The following is a 19,106-nucleotide window of genomic DNA, read 5'->3' as shown; positions in this document are numbered from 1 at the left end:
GTTTTTTTGTTTTTTTGGGTTTTTTTTTCTGCAGACACCAGAACTTGATCAGAGCATAAATCTTGATGAAAATATATTTTTACTGACTTCACATGACATGGCTCAGTTACATCACATCATAACGCACATAATGCTGTTTTTAAAACACTAAGCCTTTTCAGTCTGACTTTGTCTCCCACATCTCCAGCAGTTTGCAAGTTACATACTTGTAAATATGACTTGTCTTTACTAGAAACTTTAATTGGGGGCTGTTATTTTCCCACCATTATAAACCAACTCTGAACTGGAATACAAGGGCTGAAAAGGGAATTCCTAAGCAGTGAGTATGGAAGACATGGAACATTTCCAGATGGGGACGGCAAAACAGTTATTGCAGGTTTCTTGACAGTATTGGCTTCATTCATAAACACATCTCATTACCTACCAAGGTTTATACAGCTGTCTCATATAACTGAGCAAATTATACTGTCACATATTTGCTATTACAAGGTTGTCTAAGATATTCATCAGTCTGCTCAAGGTAAGGTGATAACTCACCTCTTATTTCCAGATTTTTGATGATTTCCTGAAAAGTTGAAGACTGGATTCATAAATACACACAGAACTGTAATGGCTGAGCTTCAGTGAATGGCTCAAGACATTCTGAAATGGAGAAAAAGATTATTTTCTCACAGAAACTCAAAATAAAAATTTATGTTTCTCCCTGACAAACATTTCTGTTTCTGGACAAGTCTTTTTTCGCCCCCCACTAATAATCTCAAGGAACTAGACTTAAGGAAAAAAAAATTAACTGACTCAAAGTATGCAAGGAAACGTATTTTTATAAAGTGCTTCTTAAAGATCTCAGGGATGGTGACATTTGAGTGACCACTGAAGAATGTTTCAAAGCCATTACAAGACTGGGATGAGCACAGGATCACAAGTGCTATTTCTGAGAAACTAAATTACAGGAATCAGGATTACAACAATTTGAGCAGTAATTTATTTACTATAGCTTGCATTAAATTATTAATTAAGTTTTGTGAAGCTCAACAACCGTAAAGAGTTTGGACACATACAGGGCTGAAAAATGAGGTGTATTGGAGTGTACCACATGCACGAAGGACACATGATGACAAAGCGTTTGCAGCCCACGGGAAATGTCACACATCACTTTGTCTTCTCTGCCTGGCAAAATCCCAAGCACATCATTCCCAGTGCCTGCCGGCCCCAGGACACGTTGGTGGTTTGCTTTTCCTCTTCCGTCTACTCTTAAGGCCAGCGTGGGGCTTCCAGATCACAGCTCATGACCGGCTGTACTGGTGACGAGGATCCAGCTCCATCGCTGGAACACCCAGCGTGCCCAGGCGGCCGAGAAGGCAAACGACAGCGCACTGTCAGCGGTGATGCGGCGGGCAGGGCCAGGGCAGGGTCTGTCCCCTGTGCCCGGCACAGGGCAGGCCACACCTGCAGCGCTGCGCCCAGCTCAGGGCCCCAGGCTACAACAAACAAAGTGAGGGGCTGGAGCGTGTCCAGAGAAGGGAACTGGGAAAGTGCTTGGAACACAAGTCCTGTGGGGAGCAGCCGGAGGAGCTGGTGGTGTTTATCCTGAAGGAAAGGGAGGGTCGGGGGAACCTCGTCACTTTCTACGTCTCCTGAAAGGAGCTTGTAGCCAGGTCGGGGTCGGTATCTTCCCCCAGGTAACCAGTGACAGGACAAGATGACATAGCCATAAACTGCGCCAGGGAAGGTTAAGGTTGGATATTAGGAGCAATTTCTTCACAGAAAGGGTGACTGAGCATTGGAACGGTGGTGGAGTTACTACCCCTGGAGGCATTTAAGGACAGACTGGACGCGGCACTAAGGAGGCCCTGAGTGCCATGATGCAGCTGACATGGGGGCGATAGATCATAGGCCGGACTCGATGATCTCGGAGGACTTTTCCAACCTAATTGATTCCGGGATTAGCCCCGGTACGACTGTAGACTGCACGGCTCCCCTCCCGCCCGAGGGAAGACGCGCCCAGCTCCGAGCCGAGTCGCAGACGGGCGGGAGGAGGAGCCGGCGCCGTCCCTGGCTCCGAGGCGCTGCGGGCGGGGGCGCTGAGGGGAGGTGGGGCCGCCGCCTCCCCGCCCGCTCGCTCGCCGCCATTTTGGCTGGTTCGCGTCGCTTCCGCCGCTGGAAGTAAACAGAGAGCGAGGCTAGGGAAGGAGCAGAGCAGCGACGCGGGCGGGACGGGACGGACCGGACCGGACGGTCGGGCGGCGGAGGCGGCGCTGGGGTCGGCTTTGGCGGAGAGAGCTGATGTGGCCGGAGCGGAGGCGCCAGCGCGGCCCGAGCCCCGGTTAATGCGAAGCGCAGCAGGGAGTCGCCAGGTGATGGGGCGGGAAGGGGCGAGCGGCGGCGCAGCGGCACCATCCGCGGGGTCCCAGGCCCCAGGAGCGGGCTCCGAGCAGCGGGGACCGCGGAGCTCGGGGCCTCCCGGGCTGTCGGAACCCCCTCCCCCGGGCCGGGGCTGGGCCGGAAGGAGCCGACCCTGAGGGGAGCCTTCCCCGGGAGTAGCGAGGGATCCTTAAATGCTAGTCCGCCGTGTTTGGGGGTCGCTGCCTCGCGGCTTTCCCGTGATAGCGGTAGTCAGTCGTGGAGCCCTCGCTGTGTCCAGCAGAACAGGCTGTTTGCGGCAGGGAGGGGTTGGGTTTGTGTGCGGGTCGCCCCCTCTTCCAGCCCGTGCTCCCCTTCAGCGCATTCCTGGTGTTCCATGAACAGTGGGGTTGAGGCACAGCGAGCTCGGTCGGACAGGCTCTTGGGAAAGCGTTATCAGTCGGGTGCAAACAGCTCCGCACAGTTTGTTTTGTTTGTTTTTGGCTGTGGGGTTTTTTTTTGTTGGTTTTATTTTTTTTTTAACTGCCGTTGTGTTCTGGCTGCACCTTACTCGGCAATAAAAACAATGTCAAGCACGTGCTTTGCTCCTCCTCCTCCTGCTCCGTGACTGAACTGTGTGATTAGGGTTGGACATGACTATTGCAAACAAGATAGCGTGGGTTGCGCCCAGGTGCGGAGTTCAGAAACGAGTCCTTATAATAGGTGGAGAAATTTCCTTGGAAGATTTTAAGGAGTCAGGCACGCCACCCGGGTTTTACCCATCTCTCTGCCTCGACAGAGTTGGGTATTTTTGTTGGTTTGGGTTTTTTTGGGTTTATTTTCCTTACTGACAAAATCTTAGCTGCTAAAGCAAAGTAGGTTATAGCAACAGTTTGAAAAACAGTGATATGTGTGTATCCTGAGTGTGCCAGAGAGAGTTAAAAGCAAGGTTGATGGTTCATGCATTTCTAAGAAGTGATAAGCAATCATTCCTTGAAAAGTAGGTTTTACTTATACAGTAATTTGCTAGTCTGGAATTTTGCATCCACATCATCCTTTTGAAAAGTTGGCCTTGGATTTCAAATGGTCAGATCTTTTAATTACTGGATACATAAAGCAAAGTGAATTGAACTTCTAATTGCATTGCCTTTTTCTTATGTTAAATGTCCAGAAAGGTTTAATCTCTTAAGCGGCCTTTTAAAAGTAGATATATTTTCAGATAGCTCTTTAAACTTCTGTGGCAAATACGCATTCTTTAAATTTCATACTTTTTATTGTTGGCATGTGAAGAGGTTGAAAAGCAGTTACATTTAAAAAAACCTATTCTGATACTTTAAGTTCTGAAATGAGAACCCAAAAATTAGATGAACAAATTTGTGAAAAATTAGATGACAAAACAGTCACTCAGTTCTTAAAATAATATTTTTTAGTCTTGAGCTTAAGCACTTTTTTCCTTTGGAAAAGAGGTTTGGAAAAAGTTTGGCAAGGAAATACGTTTGAATGTTTCAAAAATCTTGATCTCAATGTCTTTAATTACAAGATCAGTAACAGAAAAAGTTGTCTGGAATGTCCCCATCCCTTGCTTTAAGTCATGACATTTAGAACCTGTGACTTCTTATTTTCTTGGAAGAAGAAAACATCAGTATACCTCTAAGTAATGGCTGTGTTGTCTTTTTGTTTTTTAAGTTGGCTGTTTACAAAAATTTGGGATGCTATCCCACAACTTCCATGAGTGGGTTTTGGTCTGTAACCAGCACATATTAACTACTTAGAGCTCATCCCACTTATCTCAGAGGTGCACAGTGAGAGCTGTCAGTGACTGGTCTACTCCTATCAACACATTCCAGAGGCTTTTTTTCCAGAAGAAAAATTAATACAGTTTTGTCAGTGGCAGCTCCCTCCTCGTCTTCTCTGAAAGGGAGACAAAAAAGAGGGGAAAAAAAAACCACAAACCTTACCTTAATGCAGTGGTAAAAGTAGCCTACCTAACTGGAATGTTTATGCAGACTTACTACCTTGCTAGCAAAAGACCAGACAGGATCTCTGTAAAGGAGGACTCAGAGAGCCCAGTCTAACAGTACCTTCTGTAGCTTTTTTACAGATGGCTTTGGAAAGACTTGGACATCAAACAGGCAAGCCTGAATTTGCCAAGTTAATAGCTTGCCTGTGGTGAATGCTCCTTATAACCTAGTTGTTTGGAATTTCTGTTTTGCCTAATGCTTAAACTAATGTTGCATTTCAGACTAGCTTATTATAAATATTGTTCTTGCACTATGCTGAGTTATTATCTCTGACAGAAACACAACAGGCTTGCAGTGGATTTGCCAATTAATTCTTGATTAATTTTAAGTTGAATTCCATTTTCACGGTTGCAAACTCCAATTCCTTTATATTTTTGTTAGTTGCAGATGGTTCTGAGTCACTGTTCAGTTTTCTTCCTTTTCTTCACTGATGAAGTGGCTCAGCAGCAGAGCTCTGTTTCAGGCAGAAAGCTTGTTCCAGCACAGGAATTGTGTTCTGCATAGTCCCATAGACAGGAACTGAATCACGGAAAACAGTTCTTAGGAGCAAGTAGAGATTTTTTGCCCAGTACTGTTTTCATCCTCTGCTTGCCTCCAAGTGTGCTGGGAGTAAAAATAGGAGTTGAAAAAAGTCAAGACAAATTTTTTTCACCAGTCTTTCGTGACACTATGTTCAGGTTTGTCTGCATCATCTTATGAGTAGCTTTAGACCTTAAGTGATAGCTTGCTTCTGTCATGTGAGTAGCTAGGATTAAAGCCTTTTAAAGATAGGGAGGTGCTGCCTTTGAGAAAGTAATCTGTGATGCATTGGATTATGAACAGAATAATTTTTATGTGACATCTTGTTTCAGGAAGTACTTCCAGGACTTAGTTGCAGTACATAGCAGGGAAATGTAACTTTTCAGATCCCAGGAGGGATCTGGGCATATGATAATCCTGGACATGCAATTGTACTTGAATGTTAAACCAGGATGATTTTGCTGTGTATGAAGTCCTTGTTTATCTTCTAGAAATCAGGGAGGCTGGGGGTGCTTTATGTGTCAGGCTCACCCTGTCCCTGGATTCTCTCAGCTCTTTAGAGACTGGAATTGAGCACATTGTAGTTGAGTATGAGGCAGCAGAGCCCTTTAGGACATGATGTGCATCACACTGAGGCTTTTAAAAATAAATGATCAGATGCCAAGTTCACTTGTAAGATGGCATGTACCAAAGAACATATTTGGATTAAAACCCAGTGAGCCCTGGATGTATTTCAGATATATGTAGTGGTAAGGGTATTTTTCTCTCCAATAATGTAATATAAGGTAGAAGTTGTTTAAGTGATGTAATTATGGAAAGAGCATATACTACAACTTTTTGCTGCAGGCTTGCTGAATTTAATACAACTTTGAAGAGTTTTTTCTGGCCCTTCTCTAAATTTTTTTTGGTGGGTTGAAACTTCCAGACTGTTACTGAAAATCTTCTGGAAAAATGAAAGCACACCAATGGACTTGATGAAATATATTTTCAAGGATATTTAAAACAGATGCCTATTAAAGCAATGTATTTTAAATAAATAAATTTTAAAAGAAAATATTCCTCTTCTCTGAGAAAAAAATTATTTGGTCTGATACAACATCTGCAATATGCAGTGCTTGCAAGCATGTATACAGTAATTATTTTCTTCCTTGCCTGATTTTTATCTCCACAGTTTCAAGTGTAGTTCCTAATAAATAGGACTGGGCCAAGAATATTTATGTCCGTGTTCAAAAAAATTGTTTAGAAGATTATCCTTCCATTAGTAGAACAGTAGAGTAATAGTCAACAACACAGTAAAACAAATTAGGTTCAAAGTGTTCTCAAACACTCAAATGAAACACTAAAAGGAGAGTGACTGTTATAAATGGGTTGGCAATGTTAATGATTAAAGAAGTAATAGTAAAGATATCAGTTTAGATGATAATGTTATTTCTGGACTGCCATTTTGGTTTGTAACTTGGGATTTTTTTCCTTTATATATGGCAGAAAAAAAACCCCTGCCAAGGTGTTGATGCATAAAATACTCCTTTTCAACTCCATGCTTTCTATTAATACTGTTTTCAGCTCTTTTACATTTACAAAATAAATAATTTTTTTTTATTACTTCTGTAGAATGAAACGAGGAAGGAAATCTAATGAGGCCAACAGCAGTTCATCTGAAGACACAACTGAGAAGGAATCCAAGAGACACAAGATTGTAGAGAGGAAAACCACAGTTGTGCAGAGTCCTGACTGGGCAAACCTTCTCCAAGACATTATCCTGCAGGTGTTCCAGTACTTGCCACTTCTGGATCGTGCTCATGCATCCCAGGTCTGCAGGAGCTGGAACCAGGTGTTTCATATGCCTGATCTCTGGAGGTGCTTTGAGTTTGAGCTGAATCAACCAGCCACGTCAAACCTGAGGACTACACACCCCGAACTAATCAAGCAAATAATAAAGAGGCATTCCAATCACCTGCAGTATGTTAGCTTCAAGGTAGTGTATTTTATAGGCTTTTTTAAAGTGACTTTTATTCTAAAAGGAATAGGGCAGCTCTCAGTGTGGTAGGTGGCCTTGTTTTCAGGCTTAATATATGGAGGAAATGGATTCTCTAAATGAATGTGTAGACATGGAAGTTACCTCCCAATTAATTTGTTTTGGTATATTTTCAGGACCAAAACTTGGAATAACAGTATTGAACATACTTTTTCATTGTCTTATTTCTGTTAAGTGGGAATTTTTTTGGCTAGTGGTGTGGTTTGTGGTTTTTTGTTTGTTTTTCTGGGTCCTTTTTTGGTTCATTGTTTGGGGTTTTTTGTGAGCTTTTTGGTTGGTTTCAGCTTTTTTGGTTTTTTGAGGTTTTTTTGTAGCAGTTCAGCTGCTTAAAATTTTGCTTCATGAAGTGGACAGAAATAGTTCTGATCTGGCTGCGTGTGTGGGTTATTGCCTCGGAATTAAGTTCAGTCAGGATGCCTAAGTTGAGCCTTTCTCCATTTCACATCCTGTAGGTACTTGGCTCTAACATTCATGGTTAGAAAACATTTAATGCACAGAAAGTGGCTTCAGTACTGCTAGGCATCAACTAGCAGTTCTAGTATTAAATTGTATGGGATTGTCTGTACTCAGTACAACTGCATTTCAGGGACTGAAAAAGGAGGTGTGGTTTGCATAGGATGGTGCATGTATTCATGTTGTGGAATTATTTTCAGCACATGAAAACTTTTAATGTGGGCTTACATAGCAGTGTGTTTTGGAAGGCTGCTGTGAATCTCCTGGCTGCATATGCATCAGCTATGTGAGAAATTTGGAAAGGAAATGTGCTCTGCAGTAAGTTCAGCATACTTATTTCTGAGATCAGGCAGTTCTAATACTGGAATCATCAGCATGTGAGGAGCTGAGTCACCTCTGCCTGATGACATGTATTGCTACTGCTTGCTTGCAGTACCAGATACAAGCTGTTACCACATGGTTTGCAGGGCTTTTATCAGCGTCCAAATAAAGAAAACCTAGTGCTGTAGTGAAGATACTTCCCAGTGTTTTATCTCCTGTCTGTGTTGCTTTATGCCCAAGGAATTTTGGGTGCCCTTTGCTCATAGGGTGATCCATCATTTCTTTCATGTGTCACTTCAGTTGTCCTCAGTGCTGCAGAATACACAAGGAAGTGGCTGTAACACTCACCAGTCCTCTGTAAAGGCTGAAAACAAGAGGGGTGTTTTCTGTAGGCAAAGAAGGATGAGATTGTTGAAAATCAAGGTTTTTCAGCTTGTGTTTGAGCAAAAAATGAATACTCATTTTACTTAATCTGTTGCTGCCAAGGTAGAGTTAAATTTGATCCTATGATCAAGCTTTATACTGTTCTGTAGGTTTGTGAAGCTGTCATGGCTGCTGTACATAAGGGATTATTCAGAAAGCACATCTGAGTGTCAGGGGAAGTCCCCTGGAGACACTCTAAGTGATTTGGTTGGGCAGCAGGCTGACTAATGAAGGTTTTGGGATTTGTGTTAGTTTGCTTGGTTTGGTTCGGTTTTTTTTTTAGAGTATCCATTGCATCTGTTGTAGTTTTAACAGTGAAGGGCCAGTCACTTGTGTACATAGATAATGCACTTAGCTCTCCAGCAGCTCAGTTTTATTAACTGAGCCACTGTAAAAGGAAGTGGCTTTTGCACATGGTAAAGGATTTATAGAATTCCTGCATTTTGGTAAGGAGGAATGTAATGAGGAAGTGGAATAGGCTCTAGACCCTCCATTTGCTTGTTATTTCGTGTGGAATGAGTATCTTGGAACACACTGTTTAGCTAACCCCTCACCATGCTATATTTTACCAAAGTGTTTAGAAATGTAGTAAATTTATAGCAAATAGTCTCGGATTTTTGATTCATACTATTTTGGGGAATAAAGAATAACACTGATGTATTCACAAGGAGAGGGGTTTTTTTACATCACATTTCAGAAGGTAAAGTTAAAAAAAAAAAAGTTAAAGAGTGTATTTGCAGTGCATTCTGAACACAAAATTCATTTTGTTTTAAGGTGGACAGTAGCAAGGAATCTGCAGAAGCAGCTTGTGATATTTTATCACAGCTTGTGAATTGCTCTCTGAAAACACTTGGGCTAATTTCAACTGCCCGGCCAAGCTTCATGGATTTACCAAAGGTATTTTATTATGTATATTTTCTATTGCAAAGTATTGCAGTGTTTCATACAGTACTTCTGTAACTTTATGAAAAGTTCTATTGTAAGAATATGAATCTTGGATAAAGAAAGGTTTATTAGTGGTCTGGCCTGTCATAAAGGGAGGAGCTGACATGTACAGTGATGGATATATGAAGTTCCATTCAGACTCTGAATCATATGAGAGTGTAGGCCTGACCTTGTTCTTTCAAGTCCTCCTGTCTGTTGACCTCAATGTAGTGCTGAGCAGCGTGGTGCAGGTTAAGAGGCTAGACAGTTCAGGTCTGTGTAATTGTGTTGTGGGGTTTGTTTAGGAGACAATTACAATCAAATGAGTGGTAGAGTTTTATCCATGTGGACTTGCTATAGGGCTTACGCAATCTCTTCAGAAAGAAATAGGATCATGATTTGCAGGGCTTCACATCAGGCAGTCAAGCATTAACATCCTTTGTGAAGTGCACCGTATTTCTGAAATTTTCAGTCAAGATTTTTGCCTTGCATGTTTACCAAAAATCAGATCTTGTTAGAAAGCATTTAATCTGGATGACAAATCTCTTACTTGTGCTTCTAGAGAAGCATTCCTGCTAGTGAGGTGGAAGTGTACTATTGCTAAGGAGCGGGGAAGTGGTTGTGAAGGGCCAGATACAAGTAGACAATTAGCTAGAGCTCAGTGATGTCATGGCTGGTGGTGGCAGTAAGGACAAAGGAAAAATAGAGACGGCCTTGGGAAAGGAAGTACGCTGCAGGTGAGGTTAGATACAGAAAGGTTATCAATTATTATCTTTGCAGTGGTCACTGCCACATCATGTAGCTCTCTTGAATATGTATTTTTAATTCATAATTTTCAAGGAGGCTTTTCAGATATTTAACTAGTTTTGTTCTGATTTATTTTCCTTTTCTGATGTTTTTCGAGGTGTGATGATAAGAAAACCTGAATATAGTGAAAGCAATCCGCAGTGTGTTAAAAATACTTTGTCCTTTCAGTTCTATCTTACTGTTTTCTTTATTAATCTGAATGCTGCTTTAGATCTAGTAGTTTTCACTGGAGGGATATATTAGAGTCGTGTCCAGCTTGCTGAGTAATTACTTGTAATTGTTCATGCTATGTTCTTATTTAGCTTCAAGGCTTATAAAGCACAGGCTTCCTTTTTTTGTTCTCAATAAGTTCACATTTGGCTTTTAAAAAAATGAATTCAAAATAGCCAAAATTAGCTCTAAGGATTATTTGCCTTTTGGTGCTTACAACTTCAATAGTTTTGTCACTTGCATAAGGAACAACTAGTGAAACTAAAGAATTTAATTTGGCCGTGACTTGTGGGAAGCTGTTAGTGACCGGTCCATTAGATAAAAAGCAGACAAAGATGAATTAACTTGGAAAATGGTTAATACTTTGCTGTGGGTTTGGATTTTTTTGGGGTGGTGGTGGCTTTTATTTTTATCAAGCCTGCATAGGAAGTCTGAACTGCTTGGCATAATCTTCATCAGTGCTCTCTTGTTGTCAAGTGACCTGACATGTGGCAAATATTTCTAACTCATATTTAGAGTTGTGTTGCCTGTCTTTTCACTAAGTACGTTCTAGATGAGTAGAATCTTCTAAAGAATCATACTGCAGACTACAGATGTGACAATACTGAAAAGACCAGCTTTTACATGTTAGGATATTGCCTGTTTCCTGTTAGTTCTTCAAACTAGAAGGCTCAAGTTACCTTTTTAATAAGTGTGGTTAACTTTCTTTGCCCTTCTATTTAACAGCCTTCCTTTTCTAAATACAGAGAATAAAAACACAGTACTAACATTCTCATAATACAGAGTTGAAATAATATTAAAGCATCTTTTCTTCTGTACATAACACATATAAGCATACTGTCAGGGTAGTTGGAATGGTCCCTAAAGCCAAAGTGCGTAAAGATGCTGAGTTGAACTTCTTATTTCCATTTGCATGAACTTACTCTGAAAGTTTGTGTAAACGTGAAAGCAGTAAGTCCTACTCTAAATCTAATTGTGTGGCAGTTTTATCAAAAATCACAAATATATCACCTAAGAACAAACAAATATTGTTGCCAGGCCTTCTCTCATATAACTGTATTCAGAATATGTTCCTGCGGCTCAGAGTGAAACAGGTTTGAAATCCAAGCAGCACCTCAGTTTTTTAAAGATGTAGTGTGTAGAAAAAATACTTTTAAAAGTCTTCTATTTGCTCAGTCTGATAAGAAATCATGAAGATGAACTACTCACTTCATACCGCTAGTGGATTTTACAATCACTGCTCTATCTGCTCCTTACCCTGTGTTTCTCAAGTTCAGGTTCCCAGGGCTCTGTCTTTAATGATAAGTTTCAGTGGTTATGCAAAAATGCTGAGCACTTGCTCTACCTTATTTATGCTGTTTATTCAGTAATTAATAGATTTCCTGCTCTGTGGCTCTGTTTGAACCACTCCAGTTAGCTTTCCAAGAAATCTGTCCAAACCCTAAATACTCCGATGTGGGTGGTAGGCAGGCAGTACAGTCATTTTGCTTTGGATACAAACTCTCCTGACTATGTTTACATCTCACCAATGCAGCACAACTTGCCGTGAGGGAATTCCTCTTCTAGAAGATGCTTCTTTTAGAGTGTGACTTTTCTCGTCTGTTCAAAGGACATAAAAAACCAAAAACCCTCAAAATGAGGGCCTTAAGGCTTTCCCTTTGCCTGTAGTCTTTCTGTAGATTTAAATTTGTGCACTGGCTTTCCCAGGGTCAGGTTCGTGATTAACATCTAATGTTATGTGTTCTGATTTGCCCAGTTAACAAACAGATAGCAAAAAATGATTATACTTCCTCTACTAAAAATGTCAGTTTTAGTATAATTTCTTAATTATGCAATATCAAAAGAATGCTCTTTCAACAAATGCTGTCAGGAAGTAACACCTAGGACTGCTGTGCACAGTGTGAAACCATTGAGATTTTTACTTCACATACTACTCTTTCATTTAAACTTCCCTTTTTTTTTCAGTCTCACTTTATTTCTGCACTGACAGTGGTGTTTGTGAACTCCAAATCCCTCTCTTCACTTAAGATTGATGACACACCCGTAGATGATCCATCTCTCAAGGTTCTGGTGGCTAACAACAGCGACACGCTCAAACTGTTGAAAATGAGCAGCTGTCCTCATGTTTCTCCAGCTGGTAAGCTACTGTGGTTTTGGGGTTAGCCTCTTCGGGATTTTTTGATTGGTTGGTTGGTTGGTTGGTTGGTTGGGATTTTTTAATGCGTGCATTAAATTCTGTCTGAAACCAGTACACCTCTGAAAACAGAGGGGTGGGGTAAGAGGGAAGATGAGTATAGTATTATCAGCAACTGTCCCTGAATAAAGTACTTTCAGCTAGTGGTCAATCCATCTATCTTACCACTTCACAGTGACTACTGGGCTAATGATAAAATAGTCCATGTCTGTTGTGGGCAAATAGTTAATCTCATGTGGTATTAAATGAGAACTTATCAAATTGATTGTGCTCTATTTGTGCAATAACAGAGTATTCCAATATAATTAAGCTTTTTTGGAATACAAGTTTCTTTTCCATACTTTATGTGTGGGTTTTGACTGTTGCCATGACACGGATTAGGTAGATGCTTGTTTAGTAATTCTGAAAGAAAGTCATTACTGGAGAAAAACTTCAGACAGCATCAAAAAGGGGAGATGAGACTGAGCTGTGCAAAACTTCTACAGTCACCAAATGTACTTCTCTAACACTCTTAAGTGTGTCTGTAACAAGAATGAAGCCAGCTCATACATGAACAAAATAATTCAAGATTGTTGAAGTTCACAGAATTAACATTTCCGGTAGACTTACACAACACTCAGCAAGTTTAAGATTTATTTACAGACCATCAGCTTAATACAGTTTTCCACTGAGAAAGGGAAGAGGAATTGTAAATGAAATGGTGGCAACTTAGTATGATTCCTCTTCTGAGGATGAGTGGAAACTATAGAAACCATAACACCATAACTTTCTCCATGCAAATACATTGTAGCTGTAAATGCTAGATTTATTATCTGTCAAATTCACCAGCAGGATTCCTACAAGGGGAAAGCAGTACTGTTGCAGAGGGCGTGTTATTGTAGTGAAAACAAACAAAACAAACTTAATACCTTTTGTAAGTGTAGCTCTCAGACAAGGCCTTGTGTTTGGCTTTGTCTAAACAAGTCCTGAAAATGCAGGACTGGTGTTTTGCAGCAGCCTGGTCTAGCAAAGTGTTCACAGAATTAACTGCAGTATTGCTTCCTCCAAAGCTGTCTGGTCATAGATGGGGTTTGTTTAAATTTGCTTGAGGGACTGGCTTTTCCAGCCTAAAATTGTTTTTTGAGAATCCTTGTGTCTGAGAACAGGAAGAGCCATAACAGCTGTGTCTGTTAAGGGGAAAAGGCTTCAACAATAATTTGTAGTTAGGCAGAGACAGTAATTTCCTTGGACTTGAATCGAAGAGTAACCTGTCAGCTCTAGCAGACTTTGCTGGTTTGTGGATAGTCCTTGCTAGAAGGCTTCATTGGAACATCATACGCTTGATAATTTGGGAGGAGACATGGGTGTGTTCTGATGGATGTATCTTGCATGGTTGTAAATTGAAGGAACAATGGGTAAGAAATGGTCGTGCCTGTTAAAGGAGCACAAGTACTATTGTCCTTCATGGAGGATGAATAGAATGGGGTAAGATGCATTAGTAACAAAACCAGGAAGTGCTGAGCAAACAGTAGGGGAGTTTAATAGCCTGATTCAGCAATGGGTGTGCCTTGAGATGGAGAAAAAAGTGGATGCACTGGGTTTGCATGGCACTTGTTTTGTGGGGCAGTGAGGGGGCTACAGGAGTGGTTTCTGTGAAAACTGCTAGAAGCTTCCCCATGTCCAACAGAGCCAAGGCCAAGCCCATCAGTGACAATGGTAGTGCCTCTAGGATAACCTGTTTAAGAAGGGGGAAAAGGTACTGCAGGAGAGCAGCTGCAGCTGGAGACAGGAGTGAGAATACATAAGAGAAACAACTCTGCAGACACCAAGGTCAGTGAAGAAGGAGGGGCAGGAGCTGACCAGGTGCCAGAACTGAGATGCCCCTGCAGCCTGTGGTGCAAACCATGGTGAGGCAGCTGTGCCCCTGCAGCCCATGGAGGGCCATGGTGGAGCAGAGGTCCACCTGCAGCTGTTGGAACAGGTGGATGCCAGAAGGAGGCTGTGACCCTGTGGGAAGCCCATGCTGGAAGAGTCTCTTAGAAGCAAGTGTTGAGAGGAGCTCATGCTGGAGCGGGTTTGATGGCAGAACTTGACCCTTTGTGGAACACTGGAGTCTGTTCCTGAAGGACTGCATGGTATGGAAGAGACACACACTGGAGCAATTTGTGAAGAACTGCAGTCTGAGAAGGACTCCCACTGGAGAAGTTCATGGGGGACTGCTCCCATGTGAGGGACTCCGTGCTAGAGTTGGGAAAGAGAGTGAGGGGTGGTCTCCCCCTGAGGAGGAAGGAGTGGCAGAGACAATGTCTGAAGAACTGACTACAGCCCCCATTCCCTGTACCCCTGTGCTGCTGGGAGGGAAGGAGGTAGAGGAAATCATGAGGAAGTTAAGCCTGGAAAGAACAAAGGAGTGAGAGGAAGGTGAATTAAGATTCAGTTTTATTTCTCATTACCCTACTTTGATTCAATTGATGATATATTGATTTCCCCAAGTTGAGTCTGTCTTACCCATGATGGTAATTGGTGAGTGATCTCTCCCTGTCACCCTTATCTTCATTCTTGAGTTTTTAGCTGTATTCTCTCTCCCCTGCCCAGCTGGGGAGGGAAGTGATTGCACAGCTTTTGTGGGCACCTGGTGTCCAGGGAGGGACATCCTGCCAAGTGCAACAAAGAAAGAAGCTGGTATGTGAATAGTTGGCTTCAGGAGCAGGCCGGCTGCAAAAATGAGACTCCTGAAGGAAAATGTGACCTGGATTTTTTTTGTAATGGGGATATTATAATTAGCAGGCTGCTATAAATGTAGAAAAACTTTATGGAAACAAAAGGGCTATGAGTTACAAAGCTAATTACTTATAGATGCAATTAAACTGTCTTCAGATTGGAGGAGGGGGGAATGTTCATTACTAGGTCAGTTCTCAAGAAATTTTTTAGTGAAGGACAGAAAAGAATAATGAAAGTAGAGCAAGAGAGACTCTACTACTGCAGGGATAAAGGAAAAAGATTGATATAAAGCAGTGAATTGCTCTAAGTTACTGTACAAAGATAAAGAGGCACGTTTGAGTTTGGGCTGGAGAAACAAAGGCAGTGATGTATTTCTGATCTTTGTGAACTTATCTGAAGTTACTTCTCTTTGTTGTTCCCGCTCTGAAATACTAACTGTTGGAACAGAGGGAATGGAAAGTGTTCTGTAAAGGTGATATTTGTGCTGTGGCATGGGGTAGGAGGGCTGCTTCTCTTGGGGTGGGAGTTGGAAAGCAGAGCAGTGTCAGGTGTGCCTTCATTAGGAATATCAGGAGTTAGGGGATTTTTTTAATGCAACTCTGCAGTAAGATCAGAGAGCAGAACTGTTTACCTCTCAGTGACACAAAGGTGTAGGCAGTGCCTAGGGGTGTTCTGTGAAGTACATGGGCTCCAGGCAAGCACTGGAGTAGCTGTCTACACTGTATATATACATTGTCAGCTCTTTATATAGGATGCATAATTGCATTGACAGACCATGCATATCCAGTTCTAGACCCATAAAAATCACAGTAAGTTGTACCCCAGCTCTTCCCCTTTTGCATTGCACTGGTCCATAGTGTACCCTTAAAGTTAACAGAGATTTGTGGAAGGATGGCAGCCCGGACAACAAGCTTTGTTTAGATGAGAAAATGTATATGGATCTTGAAACTGCTTAAAATACTTTATATCTCAACAGACCTAGGTATTCTGAAGCAGCGAGTCTGAGTTTCCTTAGAGAGTGATCATAGTGACCCTTCTGATTCATGCAATGCTTTTGCAGTGATTTTAAAAAAGTGTTTTTATGTTCAATATAGGCTTCTCTTAAATTTAATAGCTGCACTTGAAAATAACTGCAGTTTTCTGAATTTCTTCCTATTGCTTCAGAACTACAGTGTATTTAGCTCAGGTTTTTCAGTTCCATGTTAAATGCTATGTTCTCATCCCTTCTCTTAATGGAAAGGCTGTATCCTACATTTCTTGCAGTTTTCTGGGTCACATGAAATGCAGAGGACTGAATGCTGTTCTTAGTGCTTTTCATTTTTTTCAGTACTGTTACCAGTATAATACCATCGCTTGTATCTACAAATAGTGTGAGTGGAAACCTTAGACTGACCCGGATTCTCTTTTTAATATTTTTGTCTTCTATGAGCTGCAGATTGTATTGAATCATTAATCTGAAAGTTGCTGGTTTAGAAATTACTGCTCCTAATTTCTACTGTTTTGCCTCTTTTTTGCTGTAGCTTTTCCAAATTTAAGCATTTATACTTTCCTAGAAAAAACAAATACTGACAGTAGCAGCCTCTCTGTTGAATTAAACATTGAATCTAACATTCATTTTACTTTTGCTTTACATTTGCTTTCTTCAGATGACAAATGTCATTCACAGTTGCTTTGTCAGCCACAGGGCACTCAGCAGTTCTTCCAGAGCTGGCTAAGGAAATACTTTTATCATGAGTAAGCACCTTTTACAAAAATGAGGTTGAGTATATGTGGTCTTACAACAGAACAGTCAGAATATGCTATTTATATATTTGTCACTTCTGTTTATGTGTTTGTTCACTTCTTTATGATTCCCAACAAAACAGAGATGTAGTCACATTGTGTGTGTCTGTCTCACATGTAGGTACAAAGAAGTCACAGGATCCTGCTTGTGAAAAACATTAATGTTCTGGTTGTCCAGTTTGATTTGGTCTCGGTTGCACATCTGAAATAGGTGCCCATAGCACCCCTCCTGCCACACATAAACAATTCCCTCATTTTATGTTCAGTCTTAGCTGTGTAACCCCTTGCATCGTGTTGTCTTCTCACAGGTATCCTTTGTGTGGCTGACCAGTGCCATGGCTTGCGTGAGCTGGCGCTGAACTACCACCTGCTGAGCGATGAGCTGCTGCTTGCTCTGTCTTCGGAGAAACACGTCAGGTTAGAACACTTGCGCATCGACGTGGTCAGTGAGAATCCCGGACAGACTCAGTTCCACACGATTCAGAAGAGCAGCTGGGACGCTTTCATCAAGCATTCTCCTAAAGTAAATTTAGTCATGTACTTTTTCTTGTATGAGGAGGAGTTTGACCCGTTCTTTCGTTACGAGATCCCCGTCACTCACCTGTACTTCGGACGGTCGGTCAGCAAGGACGTGCTCGGCCGCGTTGGGATGACGTGCCCGCGCTTGGTTGAACTGGTGGTGTGTGCCAATGGATTGCGGCCACTGGACGAGGAGCTGATCTGCATCGCCGAGCGGTGCAAGTACCTGTCGGCCGTGGGCCTCGGAGAATGTGAAGTCTCTTGCAGTGCCTTTGTGGAGTTCGTGAAGATGTGTGGCGGTCGCCTCTCTCAGCTCTCTATTATGGAGGAAGTTTTGATTCCTGATCAGAAATACAGCTTAGAGCAGATTCATTGGGAGGTCTCAAAGCATCTTGGTAGAGTCTGGTTCCCAGACATGATGCCCACTTGGTAAAGTCCTTAAAAGACTCCAGGGCGAATGGAGTAGCACCTTAAACCCAAGCTTACCATATTGCAATTTCCTGTATAAGCTTATTTAATAATATAGATTTTGCTGCAAGTTAATTAATGGTTTGATTAGAAAATTAATTTTTCTTTCAAAAATTGTTTTGGAACTTGAGAACCAAAAGAGTTCACAGTCCAGAACCTGTTTTCATCCAAACAAAATTCAGTTTTCTGTTTTATAGTCCTTGTCATTAAAGGTGACCTTAGATATTTTTGGAAATAAAAATTATTTAAAATATTGAAATGCACTTACAAAATACCAGTTTTAATATGGTGTTTTTCTTTGATTTAGATTAGTAGTATTGGACACAATCATATTTGATCTTAAAAAGCCAAGCAAAACCCCACCAAAATTGCATGTTTTGTTGCAGACTGTAGTATTCTAAATCCAGTCACCTCGATGGCAAGATGATGATTATGAGGAGTGTTTAGTGGCCTGTGAAATACACACGTTCTGTTAAGTCATAAAGGCAAGAGCAATACACAATAATAAATTTAGACAACTAAAGTAGTAAGTTTACCACCTTATTCAACAGATTATTATATCCATCTAAAATGTATTTAGAGCGCTAACAGCCGGTAGTGTGAGCTACCAAAAGCAGTGTGGGGTTTTTTCCATGCTCTATGCATTTTAATGTAGTTTGCTTATGGGATCTCAGATCTGCGTCTAAACCTGTTTTAAGGTATTTTATGTCTAGCTCAGGAAGCGAAAGCATTCTGGGGGAAAATGTAGATACATTGTATTTAAAACCACACTGGAGTTAATGAGCTTTTCTTGCACATTACCCGGTTTGGCAGCATACGGTGAGATGGAATAATGCATGGTTTGTGAAATGAACCCAGCAATGTTATTCTGATGACGTGGGTGTGAGCAGTGTGAGGTGAGAAAGGTAAAATTTGAATGTTGACCAAGAACCTTTTCACAAAACCTTAGACTTTTTGGCTGCTTTCAGTTTGACAGAAATGACATTGGAACAGTTGCTTAAGCTGTATAAACTAACTGTATACTGTAAATCTGTTTCAGAAATGTTTATGTATAAAGTGGATGTTTAATAGATGATAATTTTTGTATAACTTTAATTCAGCTACTTCTGTCATTTCATAATATTTAACAATTCAAAAGGAGTAGATTTGGTGAAGTAGAGCAATAGGCAAAAATTTGTTTCGAACATTTGATAAATCAGTTTTATTAAAGAAAGTTTTTAGTTTTTAAGTGGTGTAGGCAAGACACTGCCTGTGATCTGGATGTGGCTTGTGACTTAATTTCTTACTGCCAACAGTTATTTTCTCTTTGAGGTTGCTGATGGTAACACTGAAGTGTTGCCTGGACAGCTGCATGTTTGAGAGATGTGGTCAGCCCTCAGCAAGGCAGAGC

The 19,106-nt window shown here is 41.4% G+C and overlaps 1 protein-coding gene across 2 annotated transcripts; it reads left to right on the top strand.

Moving 5' to 3' along the window:
- The first annotated feature begins 2,086 nt into the window (after positions 1-2,086).
- On the top strand, positions 2,087-18,811 carry FBXL3 (F-box and leucine rich repeat protein 3). 2 transcript variants are annotated; one of them, XM_009085287.4, is made up of 5 exons: positions 2,088-2,354; positions 6,492-6,855; positions 8,887-9,009; positions 12,019-12,190; positions 17,038-18,811. In XM_009085287.4, exons 2-5 carry the CDS (start codon positions 6,493-6,495, stop codon positions 17,679-17,681), a joined length of 1,302 nt encoding a protein of 433 aa, XP_009083535.1. In that variant the 5' UTR covers positions 2,088-2,354; position 6,492; the 3' UTR covers positions 17,682-18,811. The 2 variants fall into 2 exon arrangements, with proteins under 2 accessions (XP_018764286.1, XP_009083535.1); XM_018908741.3 differs by lacking the exon at positions 8,887-9,009 and having other exon boundaries at positions 2,087-2,354.
- The last annotated feature ends 295 nt before the right edge of the window (positions 18,812-19,106 follow it).

The sequence above is a fragment of the Serinus canaria genome, chromosome 1, assembly GCF_022539315.1.
Source record: "Serinus canaria isolate serCan28SL12 chromosome 1, serCan2020, whole genome shotgun sequence".
NCBI classification, from domain to species: Eukaryota; Metazoa; Chordata; class Aves; order Passeriformes; family Fringillidae; genus Serinus; species Serinus canaria.
The sequence above is the reverse complement of the archived record's forward strand: the minus strand, read 5'-3'. Positions and strand labels throughout refer to the sequence as shown.

Excerpts from the sequence above, each read along its gene's own strand:
- FBXL3 (XM_009085287.4), top strand. The coding sequence starts at position 6,493 with ATGAAACGAGGAAGGAAATCTAATGAGGCCAACAGCAGTTCATCTGAA. Across the intron at positions 6,856-8,886 it reads TGCAGTATGTTAGCTTCAAG|GTGGACAGTAGCAAGGAATC; the intron begins GTAGTGTATTTT and ends TTTTGTTTTAAG. Across the intron at positions 12,191-17,037 it reads TCCTCATGTTTCTCCAGCTG|GTATCCTTTGTGTGGCTGAC; the intron begins GTAAGCTACTGT and ends GTCTTCTCACAG.